The following is a 20,413-nucleotide window of genomic DNA, read 5'->3' on the forward strand; positions in this document are numbered from 1 at the left end:
CTGTGAGCCCTCACAGGAAAGGGGCTGGGTGCTCTTCGCAGAGACAGGGTGAGTTCCCAGTAATCCCTTTGCCAGCAATGAGAACCCTTCCTCAACACCCCAGGCCTCAAGGACAGAGCTGGGCCCCAGGCTGGGGCCCGAGGGGCTGACCTCACCTTCGATTCAGCCTTTTCTCTCTGACCCTTGGAGACCTGGCTAGGGATGGGAGGGGGGTAGAAAGTGGGATGGACGGGGGACTGTAAGGAGTCTGGGCCAGGGCCCTCCCTCACCAGCAGCGAGGCTCTGGAGTTGGGCTGGCCTAAACTGAGCCCCTGAGGTGGGCCTGTAGGGGCGAGGAGGGGGAGCCCCTCGGCCGCAGGAGGACAACGAGGCGTCTGGAATTCCTCTTCCCTCCCTCCACCTCCCCTTCTCACACTTCGCCCTCTCCCACCCCCCAGGCTGCCGGCGGGGCGGAGGGGGGAGGCGCAGCGACGGGGCGCAGGAGGGGCGCTAGGAGGGGCTGGGACGCGGGGCCGGGCTGGGCCCCTCCGAGAGGCCCGCGCAGCCAGGCCCCGCCCCGGCCTCGCACATCTGGGCGGGGAGCGCGCGACCATCCGGCCTGGGGGAGGGGGCCGCGGGCGGGGTGGGCGGCGCGGGGCGAGCCTGAGGCGCGGGCTGGGCGCACGTCGAGGGCTGTGGCTGCCGCGGCGGGTACGACCAGGGGCTGCGGACCCGGGATCGAGGCGGCCGAACCCAGGTCGAGCTGTCGGGAGGGTGGAGGTGAGTTCTGGGCGGGGGTCTCCCAGAGAGGAGAAAGGCGGCGAGCTGTGCGGTCCTGTCTGTCCTGGGCTGTAGGCTGAGAACAGACCCCCCCCCCCAAAAAAAAACTTCCTAACCCTGGGGTGGGGGGGCGGGCTGGGGACAGATCCTGCAAGGCGTTCTCTCCATTGGGGCTGCGGGTTCAGAAAAGCAGTTGGAGCGGCGACCTTGTATTCACATCCAGGCTCCGGGACCCCACACACGCACTGCGGAGTGTGGGGGGCTGGGGAGACCCCTGTGCCGCGGTGGGGGTGGGGCTGGGGGACTGGAGTGGGGCTGGGGTCTGCTCCGGTAAGCCAGTTTGTGGAGAACACAATGCCTGGGTCAGACGTGGAGACTTGGGGGTTGAGTGTTTGTGTGTGTGCGTGTGTGTATGTGTGTGTGTGTGTGTGTGTTTGGGGGAGGGAGGTCACCTGGTGGGAGAGGAGGGTCTTAGGGCCTATGGTCTGGGAAGCTCGAGAGTGGCAGTGACCAGGATGCCACAGTTCCAGACTGTGATGGCCTCCTGACCAGGGACCTCTGGATTCTCTCCACAGGCCAGCTGGGGGGCGGAGGGCCCAGGGGGGGAGGGGCGGGAGCAGGTGGGGTGGGGTCTGGGCTCCCTGTAGGGGCAATGGAGCCAGTCTGTAAAGCAGGCTTGTGTTGTGGGGAGAGAGACTGGGAGGGAGGGAGCTCTAAAATATGGCCTCGATGTGAGAGCAAGTGCAGCTTTAGAGCCCCAGAAGGTAAGGGAGGTGATGGGGGCCTCGTGGGCAGAGGATGGGAGGGGCTTTAAGCCTTGGGCTCTGTGGAACAGAGGTTGTTTGTGAACTGGAAGCCCCCATGGTGAGGACCCAAAGGGGGTGGGGCAGGATGTATGGAAAGAAAAGTTGAGGACAGGGAGGGGCCATGGGAGACCATTTATGGCACCCCTTGCCTCAGCACTGGAGGAGGCAACCTCCCTACCCCACAGCCTCCTACTGGTCCCTCTCCCAGAGGGCTCCTCTCTAGAGACAGACTGGAGCAGCTCTTTGGGTGCCATTTCTGATCTGTCCCTTGGCCCTGGTTGGCCCAACCTGTGGCTTGGGAGAAATGCCTGTGGCCTCTCTGCTTGCTGACAGAATCCCATCCCATTAAAGGGCTGGCAGGATGTTGAGCAGAAAACAGTGGATGGGAGAGGCAGGGTCCAGGCAGTCCCTGCCTGCAGGGGATGGAGGGGAACTGTAAAGATCAGGGTGGGCTCTTTGTCCTCATAGGCAGAGGACAGGTATGTGTGGAGCCCTGAAATCCAGCAACACCACACACCCTGAGTACACTTTAGGGGCATAAGTACCCAGCCTTAATGTCCCCTCCCCAGGAAGAGATCTCTGGAAAATTCTCTCCATCAGGCCAGTTCTAGGCTTTTGTGAGTCCAGGAAGCACGCTGGAATGGGAGTCTCCCGTTTCGAGTCTCTACTCAGCCACACCCTGTCATGGTCCCCAGTGACTGATAGGTCATACCTATTGGGTAGAAGTCAGGGCCAGGGGTCAGTGTGAAGCTGAAGATTAGAGATCAATATGAATCCAAGGGCTAGGGGTCACTCCATGGGAAGGTTAAGCGTCTGTCTGTGGGTAGGGTAGGGGTCAAGCTGGGGCCAGAGTTTAGCCTGTGCTTGTAGCCAGGAAATGACATTACTTTCTGTGTAAACCAAACTGCCCCACCCGGTTATGTTCAAACCCATAAGCATCCCCGGTCTGAAATTAGTCGGCCCCTGCGGTGAGGATCTACTTTGCCCCCTTTCCAGCTGTGGATTCTGTCCCAGTCGTAGCTTTGAGAAACCAATACTGTCCTTAAGTGTTTCTGGGTGCATATGCATGATGGGGGATGTCCCAAAGACATATGGGGCCACCAGCCCCTTCTACCTCCAACTCTCAAGGAATTGGCAGGATCCCCCTTCTTTAACACAGATTGATTCAGGTCCTACCCCCACCAAAGAACTCAGAATGATTAGAATACAAGTCTCAATAAGACCAAAAACTTCTAACAAGAGAAAATTCAGAATCCACATCATGAAGGATAAGAATAACTGCTCACATATGGGGCTCCTGGGTGGCTGTCTGTTGAGCATCCGACTTTGGCTCAGGTCATGATCTCACTGTTTGTGAGTTCAAGCCCCACATCAGAATCTGTGCTGACAGCTCAGAGTCTGGAGCCTGCTTCAGATTCTGTGTCTCCCTCTCTCTCTGCCCGTCCCCCGCTCTCTCTCTCAAAAATAAATAAACATTAAAAAAAGAAGAAGAACTGCTCACATCTGTCCAAGTTCCTGCCCTTATCAACCACCTTCCTTATCTGGACTTGTAGGTCTTAACAAGCCCCCTGCATACCCCATTTTACAGGAAAGACACTGAAGCACAGAGAGGTGACATGATGCACTCTGGCCAGGTGCAATCGTAAACCCTTGCCGTCCCTGAGACCCCAGTGTAGGCACGATCCGTGTCCACATGCTCAGAGACAGGAGATAACTGGACCAGCTTCAGATAGCTGGGAGGACTGTAAGCACACAGTTTGGACATGGAATCCCGCTTAGAGGGATGACTCCTGAGTCTTCTTTTCCTGGTAGTTCTAGATTGATTCTCCTCTAAATACAATAGAGCCTTCATCCAGAAAATCCATTCATTCATTCAACCACTTAGCACAGAGCCTGATGCAAACAAATGCTCAATAAGTCTTTTTTGCTCAAGAATCGAAACAATGCACAGACAAGGCTGTCAGCTTCCCCCTTGTGGCCTCAATCCACAGGGTGTGCTGTGGTCAATACCGTCAACTCTCTCAGAGGGAGAAAAACCCAATCTATGGTGTTTGCCAATTTCCTTGGTGTAAATACTTGTACCATGGCTAATTTCAAGTTAACCCATGTGATGTCCGTGAATGCAGAGTTGGAGAGAGATGCAGAATCAGCTCTCATGGCTGGGGAGGCTCACCTCTAGCACACCACTCCCTCTCCCTGCGCTCAGCCCCTGTCCTGGCTCTCAAGGCCCACACCCATGCGCACTATTTGCCTTCCTGTTTCTTAGCATCACTCTGCTGTTCTGAGTGCCCCAAAGCCGCCCCTGTCTTTCCCGTGATGCTCACTCCTGGGCATCCAACTGTGCACCTCTGCTGACAGCAGGATTGCATGTATCTGGAAATGTCTATGGTGCTGGCCATGCAGGATTATCCTGGACATGTCTGAGTGTCTGTCCACAATGGGGCTGGGCTGTGTAAACTGTGTGTGAGCAAGGGTGCGTGCTGTGCATATGTGTGCATGCGTGTGATGGTGCCCAGCTCCGCGCTCACCTGCATTCTGTTAGCAAAACTTCCTGATCAGGCCACTGGCTACAGAGAGGGAGGGGGCTCTGAGCAGCCTCACCTTTGTTTAGGGGGGCTGCCAGGCCCACAGCTGAGGACTTTAGCACAGGTTATCTGAAGATCGGCCCAGGAACACGTTAAGCAGCACTTCTCAAACTTTCACGTGCACAGATCTTGTTAAAATGCAAGTTCTGACTCAACAGGTCTTGAGTGGGGCCTGAGGTTGTGCATTTCTAACAGCTCCCAGGGGGCTCCGGTGCTGCTGCCTCTAGCCTGGCCCCCCGACACAAACTCAGGTTGCTCCCATCTTAGAAAAGAAAATGAAAGCACATCTTCCCGTCCTCAGGCTTTCTGTTCCTCCAGCTACTGCCCTCACACCAGCCCCTGACCTCAGCCATGCTTCTTGGAAGTGCTCACTGCATTCTCTTACCCTCTGCTCGCTCTTTGCCCGGGCTCACTTGACTTCTACCCCATCTCTTTCATTCTGCCGAAATGATGGCCTTGGGCCATTAGAACAGGTGTTGCAAGGCTCCTCTAATAACCTCTAAAGGCATCTAGCTTCGCGTACTTCTCTTAGATCTGAGATCTTCATAGGACCATAGCAAGCATCCAGTCTTCTCCAGCAGCACACCTTCCTCCAGCCAGCCTTTCCGTGCTGGTTCTCCCTACTTTTCCCCCACTACTCCCTGCCAGGCCTCCCTTGACATGACTCCCAAATGTGCATCTCCCCCTCAGCTTTCTCTCTGACCTCTGCATCATACACCATCTGGCTCCTTGGTCTGTTCTCTGGGAAGTTTCAATACTGCACCCAGAACTCTGCCTCTTTCCCCTGCCAGCCTGGGGCTGGCATCTCACTGTCCATCCCCTAGCTCGAATCGGACAATGTCACCCCTGACATCTTCGTCCTAATCCCCAATATCCAATCCAGCCATCTTCTATCAGCCCTGTTGGTCTCTGTAACTTCAGAACTCGACTTCTGTCTCAAGACACATAGCTACCACCATCATCTGTCGCCCGGTGCCCCCATAGGGCTTCTGCTTCCAAACTGCCTGTTGCAATCTGCACTCTCCATACAGCCAAGGGACTTTTTAAAATGCAGATTTAGTCATGCCCCCAATTCTGCTCAGCTACTTCAAACCTTTCAAGATTTGCTGTTCCCCATCATATAAAACCAAATCTAATATAGGGTCCTGGAGGGTCTGCCTAGAGGATCAGCCCAGCCCAGCCTCTCTCTCCAGCCTTACCAAGCCTTTCTGCTTGGTTTGTATCCAGCTGTGACCTTGACAGCATCATTTGTAATCTCAAATTCACTTCGGTGATTATCCTACTGTAATCAGTTTCCCCACCAGGCTGTAGGCCTCCAGGGCGGGAACAGTGTCTCTCTGGGTCGCTAATGTCTGCTAACACCTGGCACAGAGTGGGCACTCGAAAACATTTAGGAGCATCCTGATTCCAACAAAGCAAATGTTAAGACATTTTGGAGACAAGCTGGCACTGTGGGACTGAATGTTAGCCGAGCCTAAGGAATTGCTGTTAATATTGTCACACATGATGAGGATGTTGCAACGACGTTTGTGGAGTCTTTATCTGTTGGAGCGACGTATTGAAGAATTTATAGGTGAAACAACGTGATGTCTGGGATTCGCTTCAAAGGACTCTAGCCAAAAGTAAATAACTAAAATAAATAAGCTTTCAATAAGGGAACAAAGGAACAAATAAATGCCATTCTGTTTGTCTGTTCCTGTTGACAGTCACAGGGCCTGCAGAGATGCTGGCTGTCCCAGAGATGGGCCTGCAAGGGCTGTACATTGGTAAGACTCTCCTCCCTCCCCCAGCCTGTGCCCTGACCCAGCACCCCTCTCATCCTGACACTGAGACCCACCCCCAGCCTGCACATGGGCAACTCTCCCAGACGAGGTTCTTGAGACAGTGTGTTTGTGCAGGAAGGGTTGGTGCTTACAGGACTGTGTGTGTGAGTGTGTGTCTATGAGTGTGTGCACAGCGGGTCTGTGTGCACAGGACTGAATGCGTTTGCATGTCTTGGGCAGGGTCTGTGTACACGGGACCTGGTATGAGTGTGAGTGTGTGTGTCTGTGTGTGTCTGTGTCTGTCTGCCTGAGGGAAGTCTGTGTGCAAGGCCTTGTATGAGAGTGTATATATTGGCAGGTGGTCTGCATGCACAGAATTCTGTGCGTGTACACCTTCATCTGCCTCTGGACTGGTCTGGGAGCAGGCTCTGGGCTCTCTGCAGGGGTGGGAGGCCAGAAGTCAGGAGGGCCACTCCTCAGGAAGTCCATTAACAAAGACCTGGTGGGCTGGGCCTTCCTTCCTGCCTCCCTTCCCAGGCCCAAGCCACAGCAACTTGGCCCCTCAAGCTGGAGCTGGTGGCAGGGCCCAGGCCCGTACTGGCTGCTTAGAAAAAGGAGCCCTGGGACACTGACCACCATAACCCTGCCCCTCCAGCACCTCAAGACAGACTCTGGCCCTGTCCAGGCACTTCCTAGAATCCCCCTCATGTACATGTTCCCAGGGTATCCCCAGGCCAGCAAGAGCTGGGACCTATCAGGGCACACAGCAGGGTAGCTACTGAAGGAATACAGGACCTGGCCTAAAGCAAGCCAGACCAGTTGACGTGTCCACAGGTCTTCATGCAAGACCCCATCAGCCTCCTGGACCAGCCTCCCTGTCCCCACACATGAATCTCAGGGCAGCCCAGCACTGCTGGTAGGGGCCTTAGCAACGCCCAGTGGGGTGGTGATGAGCCACCAGCCCACACCTAGGGGATTTCCAGCCAGGCAGGCCCCTAAACTGCCTGATCCTCCAAGCCAGGCTTTGGGCTGCCTTCTGGAGCTGCTGTTTCCTCCCAGCAAAGGTCCAGCTCAGTGCTGGGCCTGAGAGAGGGTTTCAGTGGGACCTCCTGCCCCCAGATGCTGGCTCCAGGTTTCCGTGTGTTGTAGGGAAGGGAGGCTCAAAATCCAACTTCCTAGTGTTGTGGACATGCCTCAGCTCAGAGCTGGGCTGGGGGAAGCACCATTCCCCTTCTTGATCCTCACCACACAGCCAGCTGGGCCTATCCTTGGCCCTTGGTGGAGGGAGGGGGAGAGGGAGGGTGACTCCCTCGGGTCCTGATTAGAACCATGTGGCCAAACTCTAGTGGGGAGGGGAACAGCCCCTCCTGCTGCTCAGTTCTGTCTGCAGTTCCCTACCTCTTCTGGTTTCTCTGCCCTCCACCCTCACCCTGCCCCAGGAGCCCACTCACCCATCCCTCCTGCCCTTCTGTCTCTAGACTCAGTCTCCCCCAGTCCCCATAATTCTTCTCTATCTCTCCCCTCACCTGCTGTGCCCCTGCTGTGTCTTAGGGATGCTGGGGGAGACAAGGAGTCCTCAGGTGAGGCATGGGTCACCCTCCAGGGATGGGTCACCTCAAATCGATAACAGGCCCTCAGTCCTCCCCTGCCTGCCTCAGTCTTGTCCTTCCTTCCCTCCCCAGCTATTTTCCCTTCTGCGGCAGGGTGCCCCTTGCCTCAGCCCAGCAAGGACTGATGGAGAACCTCCCAGTGCCCAGCCACCGGCTCCTAACCTGATGGTGTGCCAGAGTAACTTATCCTCTCTTTGCAGGCTCTAGCCCTGAGCGGTCCCCCGTGCCCAGCCCGCCCGGCTCCCCAAGGACCCAGGAAAGCTGTGGCATTGCCCCCCTCACACCCTCGCAGTCTCCAGTAAGCCCGGGAATAGGGATCCTGGTGGTGGGTGGCCTGGGTGGTATGGAGGCAGGTCACACTCTAGAAAGCAAGGCCTGGTGTCTAGCAGAGCCCTAGCAGCGCCTGGGTTGGGCTGGGGGTGCTGCCTGGATCTTGCCCTTGCATTCTCCAGTCATGCCCCCCCCACCAGAAGAGTTAGCCTTAGGTGACCTTGGACTGTAGGGGTAACAGTCTACTAAGGTGAGCCCAATGTAACTAGCACCCAGGCAGCACCACTCTGGGGTGACACCCATAGACCATAGCCTGCCTCAGGCAAGGAGACTTCTGACATGTAGTGGTATATCTGGGGAAGAGAAGACACATATTGCTAAGCGTTAGTTTGGAAACTACTAGCTTGAAGTATCCAGGATATAACCTTCTCCCAAACTCCCTAGGTCACCCCACCCAGGATGGCCTCACCTAGTGATGCAGCCTGGAGACCCCCTTGTTCTTAGGGAGCCCAGGCCTGGCCTGGGAGAAGGCAGAACCGCTCTGGGCACGTGCACAGGCCTTTCTTCTCTGCCACAAAACTGACAGAATCTGGTCGTGTCACTGTGGACACAAAGATCTAGGGGGTCAAATATACACAGGTCTGTGTGTTACCGAAGCTGCCCAGAAGAGCGAGATTGCTCTCAGCTGGGCCAGGGCTGTGCGGTCCTGTGAGATGGGGGTGAGACTCAGGCCAGCCAGGCAGAAGGTGGACAGAGAACCGAAAGAGGAAAGCAAGAGCTTATGCCACAAGCTGCAGAGGGTGACCTGAGAGGCCTTGGGCTTCTGAGCAGTTGAAGTTCCAGGGCTTAGCCTGGAGGCTAGGAGGGGAGGGGATTTGGGGCAGGTGGCTGGAGCCGGGGGCCAGTCTGGACCACAGCCAGGGGAGAGGAGGGGCTTCGGCAGGCAGTCACTCAGGCCCTTGGGCTGCTGCCTGACCCTGGATCTTGTCCTCACAGAAGCCCGAGGCCCGAGCCCCGCAGCATGCTCCCTTCTCTGTGGTGGTGGCCATTGACTTTGGCACCACCTCCAGTGGCTATGCCTTCAGCTTTGCCAGTGATCCTGAAGCCATCCACATGATGAGGTGAGGGTGGCTGAGCTGGGAGATTGGGGCGGGGGGGGGTCCTCACTCCCTGGGATGGGCCTGGTCTCAGAAAGACTGTCACTGAAGAGACATGGGGTCTCTCCAGAGCTCCCTCCATCCCTAGCTTGGGGCTTCCTGTGGGGGCAGAAAGTTAGAGGATGGGTCCTAGGCTTGGGCCCCATCCTCAATCAGAGAAACACCCAATAGAAATATTGGGTTTCATTTTTTTTTTAAGTTTACTTATTTATTTTGAGAGAGAGGAGTGCAAGCAAGGGAGGGAGAGAGAGAGAGGAAGACAGAATCCCATGCAGGCTCCATGCTGTCAGCACAGAGCCCAGCATGAGTCTCAACCTATGAACCGTGAGATCATGACCTGAGCCGAAATCAAAAATCTGATGTTTAACCAACTGAGCCACCCAGGAGCCCCTGGGCTTCATTTTTAATTTTAAAAAATGTTACAGTTAAATACACAAATGCCTTTCTGGGCTTGTACACAAATGCACACAGGCATATATGCACATATATGTGTCTGTAAAATAAAAGTGGGAGGGGTGTCTGGTGGCTCAGTCGGTTAAGCATCCAACTTGGCTCAGGTCATGATCTCGTGGTCCACGAGTTCGAGCTCCAGGTTGGGCTCTGTGCTGACAGCTCAGAGCCTGGAGCCTGCTTCCGGTTCTGTGTCTCCCTCTCTCTCTGCCCCTCTGCCACTCACACTCTGTCTCTTTTTCAAAAATATATAAACACTAAAGAAAGAATTTAAAATAAAAATGGGATATCATACAACTTGCCTTACTTTAAGCTTTCAACATTATTTTGTAGATGTTTTGTGTCAACACATAAAGCCACAATTTCTTTCTTCTTTTTTTTTTTTTTTTCAAATCCACCTGCTTTATTTTTTCTTAAAAAAGGAAAAAGAAAAATGAACCAGCCAAACAAAAACAAGGCAGCCGCCTGGCTCCCTTGGGCTCTGGGCATGCATCTTGGTTGACAGGCCTGTTCTTATATAGGCTCCTGCTGAAGCCACAATTTCCTTTAACAGCTGCGGAGTACAGACATAATTTGTCCACTTTTCTACTGATAGTTTTAGGAGGTTTCTTGTCCTCTAATTTTTCACTATTACATAAAGTGCTGCAATGAATGTCCTTCCTTGAAAACCTGTGCTGGGATTTCTGCGCAGTAGACTCCTACGGGCAGATTCCTAGGTTCAACACCTCAGGTGAAGGACAGGGACATGAAGGATCAGAGGGCTGAGTTGACAAGTTACACAGCTGTTATGAACGAGATGTTCAAAAAAAATACATCCTGATATAGTTGAGTTTTGTTTGAACAACACATTTGATACTCCCCTCCAGGCCTCAAGACCCTGATCCTTTATGTCTTAGGGAAGCTGCAGCCAGTAGGTGGAAGGCCCTTCTAGAAGACCCCAAAGGTCCAACCCAGATTGGGATGAGGGAGCAAAGGGGCTTCCCCAGAGCCCAGAAGGGTAGATGGCGGGGTGGATGGAGAAACAAACATAAGGGTTACTTCCCCAAAGATACAAGGAACTTGACCTGCATGAGCATGAACTGCCCTTCCCCTTTCTCTGCTCCACCCACATCCACATTTAGGCCACAATGGCTCTGGGCACTTACAGCCCTCAAGGGGCTGCAGGACATCCCAGCTGGCATGTTTGTCAGTGCACACCGTTGAGACCATGCTGACCCTATGTTGGGGCAGAGGACACAAGAAAGGACAGTGTCTCAGTCCTGTGGACGAGACAGTCACAGGAAGTAATTGGGGGACATCTTGGCTTCTTCCCAAACTCTCCCCACCCTACCAGTCACCAAGCCCTATCACTTCTACCTCTCTAGTATCTCTGGAACACCCAGCCACAACCCCTAAGTTCAGCCCCACCCACTCTCACCTGGATGGTTGCAAAATCCTCGTCTCTGGTTTTCCTTCTCCATTTTTCCTCCCCTCCATCTGTTGCCATGTGGGGACCAGTGACCTTTCTTTTTTCTTTTTCTTTTCTTTTCTTTTCTTTTCTTTTCTTTTCTTTTCTTTTCTCTTCTCTTCTTTTCTTTTTTCTTTTCTTTTCTTCTTTCTTTTTTGACTCGCTAAGTAGCTTTATTAGAGAAAGCCAGGATTACAAAGGACTTAAGAGTTGGCATTGGGGCCCTTCTTTTGACAATGGTGGGCACAACATTAACAAAGCACCAGTTTTACTGCATCCACTGCTTGGCCTAGCCTGTCTTCTTTTTCTCCTGTTTGGCCACTTTGGGAGTCTGCCCCCTTACTTTCCCAGCATGGCCCAGAGAACCATGGACTTTACCTCCAAGCACGTGGATGGTTCCTCCAGAGTGGTCAGAGCCTCCACCCCACACAGGCCCTGATAGCTTCATCTTCTAGGGGTGTGCCTGTCAGGAGCACGATTTGATCTCCTTGGAGCATTGCCCTCCAACAAGTCAATGTGAGCCTTGATCTGGGCAACTGTCTCCTGGCTAGCCACCTCGAGGGTGTGTAGCTCCTGAGTGTGAAGCTCCTGGGTGTGAATAAAAAGCTACATACCAGCGACTGAATGGTGGTTACTGCTGCTGCTACCACAAAGATCAACCGGTGACTTTTCTAAAAGCAAATGTGGTCATGATTCTTCATTCTTCTACTTAAAGCCCACCAAAAGAATTCAGATGTGGCATTAGATGCTCTTCCCTAGCTGACCTTAACATTCCTGTATTTTCTCCTTCTGCATTTTGAGCCAGCCTGTAGCTGGTTATCCCTGCGCTTTCACACCTCTCCACATGCTGTGCCTTCTGCCTGGATTCCCAGTTCTCTCCCCTAAAGGCTGCAGGGGACAAGCTTGGCCTAGAGGGTTCAGGGCATCAGAGAAGTTAGAGGAAGGGGAGAAACAAGAAGCTTGGCCGTGGAAGACAGCCTAGAGGAGGGCACACCATCTGGCTGGGAGAAAGCCTCTGCTAGAGTCCTCAAGAGATATGTCAGGAGGCCAGACCCAGGCAGGTGGATGATGGCCTGCTGCTGCTTAAGGGGGGAGGCGAAGGCCAATGGTGTACCTCATGGAAGGAAGCAGGAGCTGAGAATGTTGATAGGTCCTGTGGCCCCATGGATAGAAAGGATCCCATGAGCAGCATTTTATGGAGATTTGAGTGGATGCCAAGCACTGTCTTCACGAGAACTCTAAGAGGTAGGTACTATTATTATCTCCATATTACACGTAGGAAGACTGCTGCTCAGGAAGGCTAGGTGGCCTGCCCAAGGTCACACAGCTGATTCCAGAGCGGGTACGCAACCTCAGGAAGGGAGGGTTTCGCTGACAACACTGACAGTCCTGTGCCCCCACAGGAAATGGGAGGGCGGGGATCCAGGAGTGGCCCACCAGAAGACCCCCACCTGCCTGCTGTTGACCCCGGAGGGCGCCTTTCACAGCTTTGGCTACACTGCCCGCGATTACTACCATGATCTGGACCCTGAGGAGGCCCGGGACTGGCTCTATTTCGAGAAGTTCAAGATGAAGATCCACAGCGCCACTGTAAGGCACATTCTGGCTCGGGACACTCCGGCCAGGGAGGCGGGGGCAGGAGGGGAAAGGGCAGGGCTCAAGGAGGGTGAGCAAAGGTAAAAGGTGAGGAGAGGCTGAGGGGGCTTGGGAGTCAAAGTGGAGGAGGGGCTAAGGGGTGAGGCCGGGATTAGAGGAGGGCGGGGCTAAAGAGAGGGCTGGGGACAGAACTGGTGTTCTCCTGGATTAGCAGGAGAGCCCAGCTGAGCCCACACTTCAGAGGGGAAGCACCAGGAAATGGCGTGATTTTCAGAGAGAGTTTGTCAGGAAATGGGGGTAGAGCTATGGCCTCCTGCAGAATCGCCTATGTTCCTGCCAGGATCTCACCCTGAAGACCCAGCTAGAGGCCGTAAATGGAAAGAAAATGCCTGCCCTGGAGGTGTTCGCCCATGCCCTACGCTTCTTCAAGGAGCATGCCCTTCAGGTGTGCCGTGGCCCCATCCCTGCCCACTGGGGCAGGGACCCCCGCCAGGTCCATCTATTCCTGTCAGCCCATCCGTTAGAGGTCAGAGGTCATTTTCACCAGCCCCTGCCTTCCTATCTGATAGAGCCTGCATGGGGGTGTTGGGGGAGGAGGTGTTAGGAATTCTTCCAACTCAGCTGGGAAGTCCTTCCTGAGGCCTGATTAGTCCCTCCAGCTCCCATAGAAGGCTGAAGACACCTCCCACCCCCGCAACCCAAGCCAGCCTACCTCTCATTGCCCCCTCCTGCTCCAGGAGCTGAGGGAGCAGTGCCCATCGCTGCCAGAGAAGGACACCGTGCGCTGGGTGTTGACGGTGCCTGCCATCTGGAAACAGCCTGCCAAGCAGTTCATGCGTGAGGCTGCCTACCTGGTGAGGATGTGCAAGGCAGACCAGTGGGCATAGCTCTGGAGGGCTCTGGGGACAGCCCCAGACTCTCATTCACCCACCACCCTGGGGACTGGTCACTGTGTACAAAGACCTCTGGCCTTCCCCTGCTGGGCATTTCGGAAAGTTGTCGCCACCAGGAGAGGGTGTGAGCCTGCAGGAACAGAGAGCAGAGGGACGAGAGGCTTGGCCCAGGCCAGCTTAGCCAGCGTCTTAAGTCGGGTTTCCTAGCAGAGCCCAAGATGGGTCCTATGCATGTGGTGTATTGGAGAAGGGCTCTTGGGAGAAAGAGGAGTGAGGGAAATGGGCCAAGAGAAAGAGCCGAGCAGGAATGTGGTCTCAACTGGAGTCTAGCCTCAGCCCAATCCCATGAAGAGCACTGGAGGGAGAACTGTACCCAGCAGTTGACCACAGGAAGGCAAGGGGGCCCGCTTTTTGTATATCCGTATCAGTCTGTTGTTGGTTGCTGGAGGTGAGGGAGAAACCTTTCCAAGTGAGGTGGTTTCCATTCAGCTGAGGGCCGTTCTCTAGAGAAAGGTGGGGGGGGGGGGGCAGCTGGGAGCCAGTAGCAGCCAACACACAGTAGCTGGGCAGCCAGCTCTGGTATTTTCAGGGACTCCACCACCATGCCCCAGCCACTGTAAGCTCTGGAGTAGGGGAGACAGGACTACAAAACTATGAAGGGAGGTGATTTGGGTCAACGCTTGCTGGGCTTCCTACCGTAAGAGATGCCCAAAGGTCTGGAGACTGGGGGGACCTGAGTGCACAACTCAGGTTCCCCACCTCCAGTAAGATGGGGTGGGGAAAGAGGGGAGCACAGCCTCTCAGAGCAAAACTCATTGCTTGGTCCTCCCCCTGGGGCCTTGGGGGACACCCAAGGACCTCCTTGCCTGTGCACCCCCTGGAAGATACCAGAACCCTCAACCCCCCACGCTCCTGTGGGCCAGGCATGCCCCAGGTGCCAGGTCTGCAGGTGCCTACACTTGTCACCGGAAGGAGCTAACCCTGAGGTGGTGGGCATTCCCCCACCCCACAGAGACCAGGATGAAAGCAAGGCTGTGCCCAGCCAGAATAAACACCCCCCACCCTAGTGCCCCCTGCTGGTTTATCCACTCTGCTTCCTCCCACACTGTTCCTGGCTGCCAGCTCAGGAAGGGCTGGCCCTGGGCAGGAAGTCTCGATACCCACCCGTCCCCAACCCCCACCTGGTCAGAATCCAGGGAACCCCACAAAACCATAAAGTACTTCCCACAGGGATCCCCTGTCCCAATATAGGAAGTAACAGATCCCAAGTGTTTTTCTCCTCACAACTGGCCCCTCCTGGCGCCTGGAATTTCACTGTTGAGAGTCTCTTGATGCCTATATCTGATTCTCTGGGAACAGAGTTCTCCTGGGACTGGGGAGGCCTGTGGCTATTATCTGACACCAGCCTGGTGAAGGAAAAGGGCTCAGTGAGCCAAAGGTGACACCCCCCCCCCCCCATACCACCTCCTCTGATTGGTAGTCTGGCCATTACACCCCATACACACTGTGCTAGAGTCTGGGCTTACAGACTCAGCCAGTGCTCAGCTGGCCAGCCCTGTCCCTGTGAAGGGGACCTTGCTACAGCCTGGGCAGCTTAGAGGGGCACGTCCCAGATGCTCTAGGTTTTCACTGTCTAGGGTCTCTTCCTGCTGGGCAACCCCTTGGTATTCTTGGCCATGGCCATGGCCCTCCCCAGCCTGGTCACAGGGTAGCCGTGAGGCAGCTCCAAATTTGTGCAGCTTGGAGGGGCCTGGGAGGCCTAGCATGGGTGAGGTGTGATGGGGAGGAGGTGGGAGCCCCAAAGGCCCTGGTTGCCTGCCCTGAGGTGCCATCTTAGGTATGACACTTGGCCCATGGAGGTCCCTGGCCCCGCCCACCACCTATTCCCAGGCTGGCCTGGTGTCGAGGGAGGATGCAGACCAACTACTCATCGCCCTGGAGCCAGAGGCTGCCTCTGTCTATTGCCGCAAGCTGCGTCTACACCAGCTCGTGGACCTAAGCAGCCGGGCTCCAGGCAGTGGACGCCTGGGTGAGCGCCGCTCCATCGATTCCAGCTTCCGGCAGGGTGAGCTGCACTCAGGGGCACTGACTGGTGGTATTACATTTGCCCTGGGAGGGTCAGAGGGTCACTGAGGCCAGACACTCAGCCATGTCCCACACGAAGAGGATACCTCCCCCCCCTCCCCCAGCCACATCTCTGGTGGAATTCAGTCTGAGGAAGGAGGTGCAGCCCTGACCTGGGGGAGCCCAATCTGAGGATAGAGATTTCACCTTGTCCTGGGGGAGCACTGTCTGAGCAGGGCAGGACTCCATCCCAGTCCTGAATCTGAGGGTAGGGGGACACAACCTGCCCTGAGGGGAAGTGCTCAGGTGAGAAAGGAAGAAATCAGCCCCTACTCTGAGCCAAAGGTGGTCTTCAGTTTTCTCTTAAACAGCCACTGAATCAGCAGCTTCTCCCATCCTGGCACATCAGCTGTCTTCTTCCTCCCCCACAACAGCCCTGAGCTGCTGCTACCAAGCTCAAACTCCAGTGCCAGGACCGTGCACTGAGACAGCTATGGTCAGTCTTAGTCACTCTCCCAGATGCCACCTCCCATTACTAGGAGAAATCCCAAGTCCCAGGCTCCCCTGGACCCCCCAAGTTCCCCTCCCCCCCCCCACAGCTCCTCCAAGCTCTCCTAACCCCTATTTTGCAGTGGCCCCAGCCCACCTACGTTAAGGGAATGTCCTGAGGCCAGAAATACTTCCTTCCCCTCAGCTGTTGGTCACAGCACCTGAGATTACCGCATCGGGTTTTCTGGATCCTTTGAGGTCTAGACCTTTGAGGTCTACTTAGGAGTAGAGCAGGAGTTTCAGAAGAACTGGCTGCTCCAGATGCGCATGGAGGGTGCTGGTGGGAGGATGGGGTCGAGTGCGGTAGCTGAGGCACCTCCTTCTAACCCCACTGTCCTGCTGTCCCTCAACCCCCAGCCCGCGAGCAGCTGCGCCGGTCCCGCCACAGCCGCACGTTCCTGGTGGAGTCCGGCGTGGGAGAGCTGTGGGCAGAGATGCAAGCAGGTGGGGGTGGGGGTGGACGGGTCCCTGCGGGTCACCATATACTGATTGGGGGCATGGGAACATTTGCGAAGTGGGGTTCAGACCTTAGAAACGCAGACCCTCCTCCTCCATTAGCTGCACCTAACCTGTCAGTCTCATGGTCACCTGCACCCCCACCCCACTCAGCCGCGCCCCTAACTCCCACTTCTGGAGATTCTCCGCGGATGGAGTTGCAGAGCCCTGGAAACATTTTCCTCCAAAACCTTGAGCCCATAACCCATTGGCGTAAGGTTCAAGCACCTGAAGTCCCTTACAGCCACCCCACCCCCATCCTCCCCGCAGGCAAGGCTAGCGACTGGGGCAGGGCTGGGGGCTGGGTGAACCTGGAAGGGGCGCAGAGCTGAGGGTGCAAAGCAAGCCAGGAGTGTGTGCTCACGCTCGCTGCCGCAGGAGACCGCTACGTGGTGGCAGACTGCGGGGGAGGCACGGTGGACCTGACCGTGCACCAGCTGGAGCAGCCGCATGGCACGCTAAAGGAACTCTACAAGGCATCTGGTGAGTAGCCAGCCAGCACCCTTGGTGCCCAGCGCGCCCAGGCCCCGCCAATGCCCCCTGGCGGCTGACTCTGCGCTGACTCCCCCTTCACTCCCTGCCGGATCTCAGGCGGCCCCTATGGCGCGGTGGGCGTGGACCTGGCTTTTGAGCAGCTGCTGGGCCGCATCTTTGGAGAAGACTTCATCGCCACCTTCAAAAGGCAACGCCCGGCAGCCTGGGTGGATCTGACCATCGCCTTTGAGGCCCGCAAACGCACGGCAGGCCCACACCGTGCAGGGGCACTCAACATCTCGCTGCCTTTCTCCTTCATTGACTTCTACCGCAAGCAGCGAGGCCACAACGTGGAGACAGCCCTGCGCCGGAGCAGGTGGGCCTGGGGACCAAGGACTCAAGCAGGGTTTGAGGATGCCGGACGCCCCGGCAAGGGAGGATGTGGGCCCCAGAGGACAGTGGGAGGTCTGCCCAATCTGCCCTGTGTACATGTCTTACCAGCTGGAGTCAAGGGAGGGGCCTAAGCACCCCAGCTAGAATCCTCAGGCCCGTTCCGTGGCAAGAGAATCTTGAGCCCCCAGGGAAAGGGACGACATTTTGCGCCTCCCTACACCCCCACAGCCACACACACCATGCGGGCCAGGGCGCCTTCGCTCCTCTGCCTGGAGGTTCCTCTCCTGGGACTTCATGCCTGGAACTGGAGCAGGCAGACGGCTAAAAAGCTCCTGAGGGAGTGGGGTGGAAGGACACAACATGCAGTCAGTGCCCAGTGCACACAGGCCTGGAGCAGGGGTAGAGCTCCAGACCCCAGCCCATGAGCCTGTGCCCCCTTCACCAACAGCGTGAACTTCGTGAAGTGGTCCTCACAGGGGATGCTCAGGATGACTTGTGAGGCCATGAACGAGCTCTTTCAGCCCACGGTCAGTGGGATCATCCAGCACATAGGTGAGTACCGAAGCTTGGGTCCTCCACTAACCCCCACATTCACACTCAAACGCAGGAATGACCCCTCCTTATTAGTGCCCAGACCCTCCACACATCCAAACACCGGAATGAGACCCAGAATCATCTGGGACAACCGGAAGACACAGTGTGGTGGGTATTAAGAGCTAGGAGGGATGATGTGTACAGCCTCTCCAAGTGAAAGACCCTCTGGTGCCTCCGTTTCCTCATTCATAAAACGGAGTGATAGCACGGGGTTCCCAAACTGTTATCATAGGGACTTAAAGAGCTGACGTACTAGAGATGCGCCCACAGTGGGCAGCAGGCACTGTAAATGAGTATCCTTATCTCTTTGCCCTCCAGGACATGGAGGCGGAGGAAAGGGGGGGTAGAGTGTCAGGGAAGCAGAGCCCGTGAAGGCTGCCTGGAGCACTCAGTGAAAACTCGGTTTTTCTTCCTCAGAACCCGTCTACCGTTTTAGGGTGAGATGGCTAGCTTCTAGTTGCCAGCAGGATGCAGGATGGTGGAGGGGAGGTGCCCGAGGCCGCACCGCGGCGGCCTCACAGGCTGGTGCTCTTTGTCACCTCCCTTTCCATCCTCTCCTCCCGCCCCCTCCCGCAGAGGCGCTGCTGGCACGGCCCGAGGTGCAGGGCGTGAAGCTGCTGTTCCTGGTGGGCGGCTTTGCCGAGTCGGCTGTGCTGCAGCACGCGGTGCAGGCGGCGCTGGGCGCCCGCGGCCTGCGTGTGGTGGTCCCGCACGACGTGGGCCTCACCATCCTCAAGGGCGCGGTGCTGTTCGGGCAAGCGCCGGGAGTGGTGCGGGTGCGCCGCTCGCCGCTCACCTACGGCGTAGGCGTGCTCAACCGATTCGTGGCTGGGCGCCACCCGCCCGAGAAACTGCTGGTCCGCGACGGCCGCCGCTGGTGCACCGACGTCTTCGAGCGCTTCGTGGCCGCCGAGCAGTCGGTGGCCCTGGGTGAGGAGGTGCGGCGCAGCTATTGCCCGGCGCGCCCGGGCCAGCGGCGCGTGCTCATCAACCTGTACTGCTGCGCCGCCGAGGACGCGCGCTTCATCACAGACCCCGGCGTGCGCAAGTGCGGCGCGCTCAGCCTGGAGCTAGAGCCCTACGACGGTGCGTCCTCCGGCCGCCGCGAGATCCGCGCCGCCATGCAGTTTGGCGACACCGAGATTAAGGTCACCGCCGTCGACGTCAGCACCAATCGCTCCGTGCGCGCCGCCATCGACTTTCTTTCCAACTGAGGGCGTGAGCGAGGACCAGTTCCCCAGTGCCAGGCCCCGCCCTCTTGTGGTCGTGGGGTCGGCTCTAGTGGATGGGCTGCTAGTTCTGAAGTCGCTAGTTCTGAAGTCGCGCCTCTTCCCCCACCCTCTAGTTCTGAAGTCGCGCCTCTTCCCCCACCCTCCCGCCTGGGGAGATGAGGTCGCAGGATGGGTGGGGACAGACTCTGGCTTTGGAATTGGGCCCAGGTCCGCTGACTGGAAGGCTGCAGAGCCCTGCCAAGGGCTGAGGTCAAGGAATCAGAAGAGGTTTGTAAGCCGGTGCGCCCACAGGGAACACGTCACCCCGAAGGCAGAATGCACCAGAAGACCGAGCCCTGGCCTGAACGGGGGGGGGGGGGGGGGGGGGGGGGGGGGGGGGGGGGGGGGGGGGGGGGGGGGGGGGGAGCTGTGAAGGCAGCCGGGAGAGGCGGAGCAGGGCCGCTGCAGGAGGGGCAGCAGGAGGAAGGAGGACGTGCAGAGCTTTGGCCTGAAGGGCCGCGTGCGTGGATTGATGGGCTCAGCCTACACAGGGAGCTGGGCAGAGCAGTCCCATGCCACAGAAAAATGGCTGGGGACTGGCACGAGAGTCACAGGAGTATAGGACCTCCCCAGGCGTGGCACCGACCATCCAAGTGTGACTGTTAATTTTAAAACTTTCTCAGCAGGCTAATGAGGAGGATACAGGCTGAAGGCACTTATGAGAGGATGTGGGGGAACATGTGGGGGCCGGGGTCTTCCTTCAGGACAAATGACTCATCTGAGAAGGCCCCTAGGGCAGCCTATGAATGACCCACTTGCACCCTATCCCAGCTACCCAAGCGCAGTGGGACTTGGGGAGCTGCAGGGTGGACAGAGGAGGCACTAAGAGCTGATCTTGGCTCTGCCATCAACTCAATGTGCCATTGGGACATTTCCTGCCCACCCATGACATGCAGCTGACCCACCTGCCTGAGAACCCTAAGGCGACAATAAAGCATTTATGCTTCAGGTGAAGCCAGAGCCTGCTGGTACCTCACAGGAGAGGACCCCAATGGAGGAGTAGTGGAGGGGGCCTGGGTTCAAAAAAGGGAGAGTGCTTTCAGCTTTGTGCAGAGCTGGGAAATGACCAGAAGGGGGTGCTGCTGTCTCTCTGTCAAATATCCCAAACAGAACTTCCCCCTAAGACCTCTCTCTGGCTTAGGCATAAGGCCTCACCCCAGCCAAACTTATGTCAACTATTCCCAGGCCTAAAATACCACTCGTGCATACTTCGTTGGGGGCTAGGTGCTATAATACC

At 56.5% G+C, this 20,413-nt stretch overlaps 1 protein-coding gene across 1 annotated transcript; it reads left to right on the plus strand.

Annotated features, from left to right (window-relative positions):
* The first annotated feature begins 610 nt into the window (after positions 1 to 610).
* Positions 611 to 20,130, plus strand: HSPA12B (heat shock protein family A (Hsp70) member 12B). The gene is made up of 13 exons (XM_043602800.1): positions 611 to 759; positions 5,857 to 5,916; positions 7,724 to 7,821; positions 8,790 to 8,914; positions 12,251 to 12,437; positions 12,784 to 12,888; positions 13,181 to 13,297; positions 15,227 to 15,401; positions 16,307 to 16,393; positions 16,823 to 16,927; positions 17,036 to 17,294; positions 17,760 to 17,863; positions 18,482 to 20,130. The coding sequence occupies exons 2-13, from the start codon at positions 5,874 to 5,876 to the stop codon at positions 19,117 to 19,119; spliced, it is 2,043 nt and encodes a 680-aa protein (XP_043458735.1). The 5' UTR covers positions 611 to 759; positions 5,857 to 5,873; the 3' UTR covers positions 19,120 to 20,130.
* Positions 20,131 to 20,413: the final 283 nt, after the last annotated feature.

Source organism: Prionailurus bengalensis, chromosome A3 (assembly GCF_016509475.1).
Source record: "Prionailurus bengalensis isolate Pbe53 chromosome A3, Fcat_Pben_1.1_paternal_pri, whole genome shotgun sequence".
Lineage (NCBI taxonomy): Eukaryota > Metazoa > Chordata > Mammalia > Carnivora > Felidae > Prionailurus > Prionailurus bengalensis.

Coding starts and splice junctions, on each gene's coding strand:
- HSPA12B (XM_043602800.1), top strand. CDS start 5,874: ATGCTGGCTGTCCCAGAGATGGGCCTGCAAGGGCTGTACATTG. Junction 8,915..12,250: donor GAAGCCATCCACATGATGAG/GTGAGGGTGGCT, acceptor GTGCCCCCACAG/GAAATGGGAGGGCGGGGATC. Junction 16,928..17,035: donor GGAACTCTACAAGGCATCTG/GTGAGTAGCCAG, acceptor GCCGGATCTCAG/GCGGCCCCTATGGCGCGGTG.